The following is a 12,145-nucleotide window of genomic DNA, read 5'->3' as shown; positions in this document are numbered from 1 at the left end:
ATAGTATTTTGGGTGTTGCCATATATATCTACGAATACGGTTCGAACATAGCTAGGTACCTATGGATCCATAGGGGTATTCCGTGGGTCCATAGGTATATAGATGTATCTCTACATAGCTGCGGGTATGGTCGCATACATGCTAGGAAAACAAAGAACTACACAAATACTTTTGGAGATCTTGGAAGGACTCTACAGACTTCGCATACCAGGCTACGTAGCAACTTTGGCGCAGCTACCGCGGCGTAGATAGTAGAAGGGGAACGAATCGTTCCTCTCTATCCACGTCGGCGTTTCTCCATGCAAAGGTGTCGCGACCCACGACCCCTTGCTACGGGGGCACTGTTTCGGGGCCCTTGCTATCCCACGGACATTCCTGGTGCTTGCTACCAAAACAGTGGACACAAAAAAATACTTTTCCTACGCAAAATGTGTCTACCAGGAATACCCGTGTGGGAGTAGAAAAGGTAGCCGAAAATGGTTGCCGAAACAATGGGCAAAAATATACTCTTATAATATATAAGACTTAAATCTTACGTTAGAGGAAAACACCCCCTTGGAACCCGAATGATCACCGCAAGGTGCCACTTTAGACAGCGAATACAGGGGTAGAGATTGAGTTGGTACCCCCAATCCTTATACTACTAATATACATTGACATTCACCTCAGATCTGTTCTAAAGTTTCATTGGTTGACGCAACTTACATGTGACAGTGAATGCCCGTATAACGGTCTGAGCATGCGCATAACAGTTAAGAACCGATGAAATAAACTAGATGATGAGTCCCTTATTACTTTAAGTAAGGCCCTGCCGGATGGAAAACAAAACGCGCTCCAAAATATTTGACATCTAGATAAACACCAAAATACCGACAGTACCTCTTTAAGTTGCATCCATACATTTGGAAAGCGCAAAATAGGTGAGCCTTTGTGATTAATGGGATAAATGGTTTGAAGGTATGGGGCTCCGTTCCAGTCAATATTCTCATCATTTATTTCATGGCTTATAGTAAACTCAACAAAATTACTCGACTCTGATTGGTCGAGAGGAGTACAATTATAGCGTTAATTGTACTCCGTAGGAGTACCGAATTAAGTCGCTATGGCAACACGGCCAAAACAATGTCAAAACAATTATTTTCTATCACTTTGTATTTAAAAAACATATGAATAAAATTTTAAAGCTGTAAGAACTAATCTTTTTTATGCATTTCAGTTGCGCGATGGACTGAAAATCGGCCGCCAAATAGACAAAGATGAACGGCGTCGATGCGCATTTTTTACTGAAATTTTGTTGAGTGAACTATAAACAAAAAATCACACGATCTTCTCGTACAATTTGGAATTAATAGACACTTGTAATGTTTTGAAAGTTCTTTAATTGCACTCGCCTAAAGGCTCATGCAATTACAAGAACTTTCAAAACATTACTCGTGTCTATTAATTTCCAAATTGTACTCGAGATCGTGCGATTTCCTATACTTATTGTATTTTTATTGTGGTCTTTGAATTTGCTTTTATGGTGATACTAAATACTTGCTCCGCCATCTTGTTTTGACAACCAGCCTCTCACTCGGTCAAATCGAAGCTCGCAATTCATCATAATTAGCATGTTAAAAATCCAAAGACCATAAATAAATTTAGATTAGAATTTAAAAAATCCTGCATTAGAATATATTAATTCGATTGCCAAAGATTAAACAAATGACCATAAAAGTAAATTCGGGTGCTTCAAAAGCAAATTCAGTCCCACCAAAAATTAAATATAATCACCATAAAAGCAAATTCAAAGACCACAATAAAAATACAATAAGCCATGAAATAAATGATGAGAATATTGACTGGATCGGCGCCCCATATGAAGGCCCTTTTTTGAAACGTAGTCCTTTGAATACTACGATTAGATACTACGATTTTATGTTACGATTTGGAATTGTAGGGCCACTAAGTAGAGGTCTAAATTAGCACAGAAACCCCCTTTGGGACTTGTTGTACACGGGTTGCTAAATAGAGGTTGGTCGTTTAATGAAATAAATTTGCACAGAAACCCCCTTTGAGACTTTCTGGACACGGGTTGCTAAATAGAGGTTGGTCGTTTAATGAGATAAATTTGCACAGAAACCCCCTTTGAGACTTGTTCTACATGGGTTGCTAAATAGAGGTAGGTCGTTTAAAGATGTATAAGGTCAGAGTGATAAGGTCAGACCAATAGGGAATGTTCACGAGCACGAATCTCTAGCACAAAGCATGATGGGAAACCGAGTACTACACAAATTAGAACGAAGAAACCAATAGAATTATCAGAAAAAATTACTCTGTTATTTTCGTCTGTGGAAATAGAGCGTTTTCACTCACGTGAGAAGGCACCCATAAACAATAGAAACTTTCTGCACAGTATTTGCATAAAATTAGAGTTCAATTCCCGGAGGAGAAGAAATGTATTGTTTTGGTACCCCATAATGGCGGCTGTGACGTCACGTGTAACGCTCTATTTTTACTGTTTCATAGAAATTGTCGAAGGAAAAATTGTCAGAGATGATAAACCGTAAGTACTCGGTTTTCCATCATGCTTTGTGAAAGAGATTCGTGCTCGCGCACATTGGCTATTGGTTCTTGTCTTATCATGCAGGAATATCACAAATTTTCAATATAATTCTTTCTTGCTGCTGACCACAATTAAGAGCAAACAATGAGATCCAAAACCGCTCTTGAGCTGATTCAAACCACCTGACAGTACTTGACTCAAATACAAATCTTACTGAAAAGGCTGGTATGTCTGCCCCAAAGTTTCTCTAGGATTACCAAGGATGCCAGGCCATGAATTATTCAATTCTGGAGCATCAGACATATCGTTAAATGCAAATTCAATTACTACAACTCACTGATTCGAATCTTGCGCGGGAAGTTCAAATCACCGAGGGAATTTAACAAAGAAAACCAGCCAAGAGAATATACCTCCATTTAAACCAGCCCAAGCTGGATCGGACTGCCCAGTCAAAATATTACTTGTAAATAAACAAATAGATAATGGGGTAATTCAAGCGGGATTTGCACTGGAAATCCGGAAGATGAGGTCCAAAGCTTATGGACTCCAGGGAGAGCTGGCAGTGTTGATTACTGATTCAGCTAGTGCACATGTTCGCTTGCCGTTTCTCTCTCGACAGGACGAACAACAGTTTTCATTCTCAATATGATTCTTAACTTGTCACGAAAGTGTGTATTCTTAAAGCCATAAATCCAAGGGTTTGTCACGCAACTCAGACTTATGAGTAACGCAGCTCCAAGGTCAACGTAACTTGGTATGTTTCGGATTCCTGCCACGCGTAGAAAGTGTAGCACAGATACTGGAATCCAAGTGACTATGTAGACACCGACCAGGGTCAGCATAGTAGATGCTACTTTAATCTGGAAAACAAGAAAACGTACCTAGTTAATCATTTCCTGCTAGCAGAGCCTATTTTCCTTTTGTTTTGGTTGAGAGAGAAAAGTAGACTCTGCCGATGTAGGACGTTATTTCTGTCGCGCATGCGTGGTGTAACTTAGCAACGCTGTCATGATTTTGACAGCCGCACTTGTCAAACAATGTTTGGCGCCACGGCATGTTACATTTGCTCATGCGCACTGTAATCGGTTAAAAACCGGTTTTAAACTGGTTTTGTTAGTCCACGATTGTAGACGGCGGTGTATCAAAGAAACGCTCTACTTCGGCAGAGTCTCCTTCCTTCCCGCCTGAAAGAAGGGAGAGAAAGAGAAGAGAGACTCTGCTAGCAGGAAAAGTCAATCAAGGTTCATCACATCAGACCTTGTTAGCTTGAGGGGGGAGGGATGAAGGAATTTATGTTGCGCGATATTGTTTTGTTACAACGCTTTGCACGCATTTTGTGTGTGCGTTTGTTCAATATTTCGGCTCTTTGTTGGTTTTGCAGGGCACCTGAGCTATGAAGACAACAAAACAATAGCCGAGAACAATAAGTTTGCATCTAAACAATGCCCTGCAATGCAATAACCCTTACCCAAAATTGATGGTTTTCATTCCTAAGAGAATTAAATAACAAAGACACGACGGCCATGTTGGAGGACATAACAAAAGCTTTCTACACCAAGAAAGACCCGATATTTCTATACTGAAAGTGGAGGTTGGGCGATATGGTTTTCGTGGGTCAGGTCAGTGCATCCTCAATATTTATTGGGTGGATTTACGTAACCCACCAGCCCTCCACCCCGATAGATTCTCTCTTCTCACGTGGCGGCCATCTTAGACTCAAAGCTTGGCTAACCAAGCATGACAGACTCAGAATTCAAGATCAAATAGACCCCTTCACCATCTTCAAAGGTAGCAGTTCCTTTGCATCAAAGCGAGACGAACGGTGAGCTTGCAATGATAAAGACATGTGAATAATTGTTCAAGGTGTTAAAAAAGGTCTCCTTCGCCTCGCTTCGATGCAAAGGCATCGATAGACCTCCTCGGCTCTGACGTAATTTCAGATTCGGTTGCTCGGTTGCACATGAGAAGACACATGAATATGGATACAGCTCAAACAAAGAATATTATTCTCAAGGGAATGACACGTGGTCTGAAATGGGACAACATTACGCCGAGCCGAGGAGGTCTATTCAGCAACACTAGTCCTGCAAAACCCCGTTTTGAATCCAAGATTTCCGCCGTTTGATAATAGAGAGTAGATCTGATTAGATCGACTAGAACAGTCACATGGAAAGTTCGACGTCTGCCCCTGGCATTAAGAGTTTTGATCATTTTCTTTTTGTGAGCGATTTATTGTTCAATGATAAATAACATTTAGTCTGTTAGTACAGACGTTGTCTAGATCAACAGAAGGTAGATTAGTGTTGTTGACTTTGTGAAACTGCTATAATCGGTCTTGTCATTTTAAAGTTAATGTGCGCTCATTCTTCGAGAGAGATTTTCGTTCTCATGGTAACGCAAGAAACGAAAGTTAAACGAGTTATTCATTTTGCGTTTAGGGGTAAGCATAAAGAGTAGTTAACTCTTGTGCGTACCAAATATCCGTGAAAACCTTTCAGACCTCAGTAGACCGTAGACCTACAAAACTTTGCACTAATTTGTACAATTTTGTTAGTTAATTTTTTCACTGATATATGGTATGCACTCTAAGATTTCTATTAAGTCTAAGTTCAGTAGACCTCAGTAGACCGTAGACCTACAAGACTTTGCACTAATTTGTACAATTTTGTTAGTTAATTTTTTCACTGATATATGGTATGCACTCTAAGATTTCTATTAAGTCTAAGTTCAGTAGACCTCAGTAGACCGTAGACCTACAAAACTTTGCACTAATTTGTACAATTTTGTTAGTTAACTTTTACACAGATATATGGTATGCACTCTAAGATTTCTATTAAGTCTAAGTTCAGTAGACCTCAGTAGACCTACAAAACTTTGCACTAATTTGTACAATTTTGTTAGTTAACTTTTTCACTGATATATGGTATGCACTCTACGTACATGGTGTATTATATATACATTAAAAACCTCTAAATTATAAATATAAATTATAAATACCCAAGAGTTCATACCCAATCCCTCTTAACCCAACGAAAGAATATTCAAGATGCTAAAATTTATACCCATCCCCACTACTGTAGTAAACATAATTAGATATCCCACACCCCTATTACGCAAACCCCATTAGAGTACACCAAAAACACAAAAGAAAATTTAAAAAATGCAGACAATAAAGTGTATTAAAGTGTAACACGCTAAAGTGTATCTCACGGGTTTTTAAAACCACTCTATATATCAGACTATATATACAGTCCTTTGACTAAACGTTGTCGCGATCGTTTGATCGGCTTCATCCTTACGCGCCTAGACCGAAAAGTATCATGGGGATAATCAATTCACAGTTACTAGCTGCCGCATATGTTATCTAACACGTCTTGAGCTCGCTTTTTTCGGTCCCATTTAATTTGCTAAAACCATGCCTCGAGCATACGGCGAAGATTTAAACCGGCGAGCAGTTTGGATGACGCAAGTTCTGGGTAATTTACCAGTTATCCTTTTCGGTCTAGGCGCGTAGGGATGATCCGATCAACGACAACGTTTAGTCAAAGGACTGTATATCCTCGTTATTATATAACCCAACACTCCCGTGCTTTTAATTATTATGAGCTACTCATTCAGTAGATACTGTTTACATCCGTGGAATTCAAAACTATTTGTATAGTTTACTTTGTTCCCTCTTATAAATAACAGCATGATTCATCCGAATTATGATAATTCTCTCTTAAACGCCAAGGGAGTTTGGAGAATTTGTGAACATTTACCGGTACAAATCTTACAACACCGTTGCTTCCAGCGTCAAAAAGACCTAATCTCCGTTTTAAAAAAAAACTACACAATTTCGTAGGGTAATTAGATTTACTCAGAGAAATTTTTCATCTAGGCCCTTCTACATCAAATTAAAATTTAGAGTTGATTTTTGCGGAGGGAGGAAAACCGGAGAACCCGGAGAAAAACCCTCGAAGCCCAGGAGAGAGCCAACAAAAAACTTTACTCACGTACACCGAGCCCGGCGGAACTCGAACCCAGGTCGCATTGATGTGAGGCGAGCGCTACGCCACCCATGCATCCCTTTTCGTTTTTGTTGTCGTTTTTATTCGTTTTTTAAAATTTATTTTATTTTATTTTATTTTAATTTAATTTTATTTTATTTTATTTTTTTCTTCTTCTTCATCTTCTTCTTCTTCTTTTTCTTCTCATTTCCATGAGTACCGTATTGTAATCTACTGGGGCTCACTAATCTTTTAGTGCTTTTCGACTGGGAGCTTATAAGAAGGGAAGCTTATTAGAGGCTTGGCCGGCTTTTAAAATAAATCTTCCTGGTCTTTGGAAATTTATAATTACTTTTATTCATAATACCGACAGGGGAAATGACTTTCAAAAGGCCTGCCAAAGAAAATCGACCGCAGCGTTTTTTCAGGCTGGCGGTGCTTATTAGAGGCCATGAGCTTTTTTAATTTTTGGCAACTCAGACTGGGGGGCTTATTAGAAGGGGGTTATGAAAGGCTGGTGGCTTAATAGAGGAAAAACGGCATTATTTTACCCACTCTTGAGAAAGATATAGATGAATGGGCTTAAACACAAAAACTTTTTCTTCAGTGCAAACGAATAAAAACATTTTGGCCTTCATTTGCTTATTTCCAATACATTTTCTATAAAAAAAAGCCTGACAAAGCTATATTCCGAACACAAATGCACCAAAACTTGTTTGTACAATTGAAAATACCGCTTCAAGCATTTTATCATAGTACACCAGTTTCTAACTGTTAAAAAAAGGTTTTGAGTGTTAACCCAAAACGAAAATTGGCATCAAAACTCATACGAAAGTCTAGTTTTTGGCGCTTTTTGCCATTATTGCTCGTTATTGAAAAAACTTCCTCTTAAAATCAAACCTAAATGTCTAACTGAGTAAGCTGCTAAACTACCTCTAAGTATTTACTGTCTAGCTGTCAATATATCTCAAAATATGTGCCAATTTAAGTAATATTTTTCTGCTCCAAGCTAGACAAAGTGTCCCTAACGTCTCGACAGTGTTTCATTTTACGTGTTAGAGTTTTGAGCCGGAATTCGGCAGATAGTCAAGATGGTTGTAGATACTGATAGACTTGCCTAGTTTAATTATTCGAAATAATGAAACAGAAATTTAGGCAATTAATTACAAATAGCTCGAGTTAGAGAAACTAATTGACAGAAAACAGATATGCAGAGGAAATTTTGTAAAAGCAGCTAATCTAGTCTAGAGGGCTGGAAGTGGAGTTTCTGGTCTAAAATGATAGCTTTCAAGCGCACTATTTCTCTTGCTATCTCACTCTTTGCTTTTTGCTTTTTAGTCTTTTATTTTTTCGCTTGAAGTTTCTTTCTCTCTTTCTTTCCTTCTTTCTTTCTTTCTTTCTTTCTTTCTTTCTTTCTTTCTTTCTTTCTTTCTTTCTTTCTTTCTTTCTTTCTTTCTTCCTTTCTCATTCTAGCTTTATTTCTTCACAATTTGTAAGGGCTTTTTCCTCTTCGCTGGCGATGCTTTTTTTTTTTAACTCTTATTATTTTTTTTCATTATCTTACTTCATTTTTTCGTTCTTCCTCTTCCTTGTTCAGTTTTGTTTTTCCCTTTTTCTGTTCTTTTCAGTCCCGCCATGGGCTTCGGCTTGAGAAGGGTGCGTTGTTGATAAAAAATAATTAAGAATATCCAAGAAACCATAAATGATTTTCTCAATCCCTCTCTTTGCAAATTAAGAATTAAAAGTTCTGTTTCTTTCCCGTTGTTTTCTGTCCTATTGTTCTAAAGATTTACTATTTATATGTTCGATGTCCTCAACGTTCATCTTAGCTTAGCAAATCAATTAAAAAGCAGAATACGTTTCGATCATGTTTACATTAGGTTTCTAAACTTGAAAAAAAAAATATGAATCTTAAAAATAGATAAAACAAAAAGATGATAAACTATTCATTCATTCGCAATGATGAAAACAATAAAAATCTAAAGGCGCTACCCGCTACTATTAGAGAGTTTTAGATTGCCTTTTTTTTCTCTCCCCAAACGGCATACGTGACCACGTTTTCATCGTTTCCTTGTATTTTACTTTACCTTTTGCAAACCTTCCCACCAAAGACAAATATTCTTTTGTTTTTCTACTACTTGGACTTTTTTGCGATTCTTTTTGAGATATTTTAAATTTTTTTTTTTTTTTTTTTTTTGACGTTTCACGTTTGCCGTGAACGTAAATCTAAAACTCTCTAATAAGTCGAACCGCACCGATAGCTCCGAGCAGCCAGTTTTGAATTAGAACTAGATTTTGAATGAGAATTAGATGTTCAAACCTAGACGTTCGACCTAATTAAAAGTGCCGTAAAAATGAATTCTCACCTCTGTTGGTCCAGGCCCCCTTTTGACGACCGATTGCGTTGTTGCACTGATCTGTTGCCTTTTGTTGCCGCTAACTCTCGCTTGACTGTGGTGAACCGCTAGATAGACCTTAATATAACACCATATCGTTATAGAAAACGGTGTAGCAATGAGGAATATTACCAAGATGCTAGTGTAGGAATCACTGCTTCCTAAGGCTATAAAACAGGTTGCCCTACTGGGATTAAACCCGTATCTTCCAAGCCCTAGGATAGGAGGAAGAGCAGTGAGGATAGCTAAACTCCACAGACAACCAACCATCAATATCGTGTTCTTCTTACTGAACACTTTCTTGCTAAAGTTAGGCTTCACCACTAAGAAGTATCTGTTGATGCTTATGAGCGTGACACATAGTAGTGAGCTCGATAGGAACACCAAGGTATAAAATCCGTTTATTCGACAAAATAAACTGTCGGCGATCCATGCTCTTTTGATCAAAACACCCGAAGAAACTGAAAGTGTTAAACTAATTCGCAAAAGATCAGAAACTGATAAGTTGATGATCAAAAAATTTGGAATGGTTTTTAACTGTTGCGTCTTTTGTACTACGAAGCACACAACCATGTTTCCAATGAGGCCTAGAGTTATAAACGAGAACAAGAGACCAACTTGAAAGATTTGAACGCCTACTGAAACTTGAGGAAGAGCCGTTTCGTCCTGAGTCTCTTGAAAATAGTTTCCACTGTTGTTCGGCATTTTTCTTTCAGCTTCTTGGTTCTTTCTTTTAGTCTTTCTTTAGAGTTTTTCGTCTGAAAAGAAATTTTGTATATTCGGGGATTACTATAATCTGAGCTTTGTTTTGAATTTGTTATGGGTTTTTAGCTTGAATTGCGGAAGAAAATTATCAACCTACGGACTAAATCAACTTGATAAATATATCTTGTCAGGCGGCAGACCTTCAGCCGTTCAGTTAGAGAAGCTCAGTCCAGATTATTCAACTTTTAAAAAATTGATAACAATAATGTTAAACGGTAACCTGAAAGCCGGAATTTTTTTGTCCACAAAGACTGAAGATCATTGAAAGGTTTACTCAATGTTTGTTTGAACAATGCACTATTGAAGCTTTATGTAAAGACTGATCGAAGTTTCGAGGGATTTTCTGATCAAAGGACGACACTTAATGTGAGCAAGTCTTTTGGAAGCTCCAGATTTTACTTGATATCTTCAGGAACTTTCTCAGTTAAGTGTAAAATCAAGCATTGAGCCTAGAGGAAGGTTATTTCCATATTTTATGCTGTTTATGTGTCGTTTCAAGATTCATCGGTACTTACAGTTTTATCAGTCCTGCAGCAAAACAGCGCCCAAGAAACTTGAAAACTGTATCTTCAAATGTTGAGCTACACACCGAAGTTTTTACATCTACTTATGATATTTTATCCCGCGTGAAATTTCGTGCGTGCATGAACTAAAATAATATACTAAAAAGCAAAACACACTGTTAGTTCCGCAACGAGAGATCAATACACCTGGCACAAGTTCTGCCGACAATTAGTGAGTCATGTGTTTCATTAAACTAAAAGTCCGGGTATTTACACGAACTACGTCACCACAGACGTACAAAACGGAAGACAAATAGCATATTTCCCATACTAGTTTATTTATCAAGTATTTTTAAAGTCTTTGGAAGGAAATAACTTGTATTTAGTTGTCGTTTTTTTTTTGTTTTTTTTTTTGTTCAAGCTGCTGCTAATTATAAGTAATCGATCCCGAAAAAAAGCAGCCCGCTGATGCTTAAGAAACTTTTAAGTTAAAACGTCTAAAGGTAACTGTATTCAAAAAAGCAATTATAAATCAATTTTAGGTATCACATTTTCAACAATGAAAATTTCTATTCGGCTTTTAAAACTAAAATAAAATGTCAGAATTTCTTGTTTTTGAGTTTCTCAGCCACTTGTCAAAATGCCCTTAAAAAATGTTATTATTATTGCAGACATTTTTTTTTTTCTCATTGCCCACGTACTAATTTCTTAATTGGAAAACAGAGCAGGTACAATACAATAGACAAATTAATGACAGAGATTTGGCAGTTTTTTTTTTTCAAGGAGGTAGGCCGGCCAGGAGGTGAATGGTTAATTTTCCATAGTTAATATTAACTATAGTTTTTCGTCTACCTCACAGGCAATGCAGAAAAGGGTGACATTTAGCTCATATCTCGCTCACATCAACTAAATTTCTAATCCTGCCTCTCACTGACTCAATTCTCAACTAGCTCTGACGGATGTGTTTCGGGAGTTCGTCTCCCATCTTCAGCGTATAACAGGGACTGAATTCTCTAAGCTTAAATATTCGATTTAAAGATTCGATAATTTATATCCTTTTGTTTACCTCGAATATTTAAATGCTAACTCATGAAACATGTCTGTAAGATAAAAAGCAGTTGTCTTGACTGTAAAATTAATTCTCATATCTCGGCCTCTTACGTGTATACTGTATATTGATGGTTGCAAGCATTCCCAAGAGAGTCAAAAGACAAAAGCATGGCGGCCGTTGTGGTGTCGTTAACAATGGATGCTAATGAGAAATCTTTTGATAAATGGCACCAACATGGCCGCGATGACGCAACGTGCAATCGAAGAATACTTTCAAATCTAATCCCGCCTCTTTCATCCATTAATATTGACGTTGGAACCCCATGGCTCTGTTTTCAAGTGGAATCAGTTCATAGGATGTTGATCGTGATTTCTTCATAAGCACGGAGTTCTGATAAATCGGAAACATATTCCCATATCCCGCGGTTCTCAATCATGAAAGGCAAGTCTAAATGGGATCTCATGCACTCATCCTGTTTTTCTTTCAATCCCACCAAGGGATTAGAAATTAATTGGCAATCCTAAGGAAGTCGTAGAATTTGAAAACCTTCCTAAAGAACTTGAATTTCCCTGGTGAGGGGCGGGTGTGGATAGGATTTCATTTATTCTACTTTTCTTTCCCACCATTTTGTCATCTGTTTTTTGTTGTTTTAACAGGGCTATATTTATTGTAGCTCTACTAAATGACCTATACCTGCCTAAATATTGTTATAAAGATTACATGATTGGCAATTCTAAGATGGTCCGGAGCTCGGAAACTCAGCTCCTAAACATCCAGGTTCTCATTGGTGAGAGGTGGGCGCTAATGAGACCCCACGCATCCTAATTTCGTTCCCACCAGGGCATCAAGGGGTTAGCAGTCCTAATTAGTCACACTGAAGACTTTGCCTGTATAAC

General features: G+C 37.8%; 1 protein-coding gene across 1 annotated transcript; it reads right to left on the bottom strand.

Annotated features, from left to right (window-relative positions):
• Nucleotides 1–2,074: 2,074 nt before the first annotated feature.
• Nucleotides 2,075–10,409, bottom strand: LOC116296502 (melanopsin-B). The gene is made up of 3 exons (XM_031704527.1): nucleotides 10,211–10,409; nucleotides 8,901–9,688; nucleotides 2,075–3,405 (listed from the first exon to the last, which is right to left on the bottom strand). The coding sequence occupies exons 2-3, from the start codon at nucleotides 9,633–9,635 to the stop codon at nucleotides 3,127–3,129; spliced, it is 1,014 nt and encodes a 337-aa protein (XP_031560387.1). The 5' UTR covers nucleotides 9,636–9,688; nucleotides 10,211–10,409; the 3' UTR covers nucleotides 2,075–3,126.
• Nucleotides 10,410–12,145: the final 1,736 nt, after the last annotated feature.

This window comes from Actinia tenebrosa, unplaced genomic scaffold (assembly GCF_029948245.1).
Source record: "Actinia tenebrosa isolate PJP-AT-01 unplaced genomic scaffold, QUT_ActTen_1.0 PGA_scaffold4__44_contigs__length_22323623, whole genome shotgun sequence".
In the NCBI taxonomy this organism is placed as follows: domain Eukaryota; kingdom Metazoa; phylum Cnidaria; class Anthozoa; order Actiniaria; family Actiniidae; genus Actinia; species Actinia tenebrosa.
Note: the sequence above shows the minus strand (reverse complement) of the source record. Positions and strands in the feature narration are given on the sequence as shown.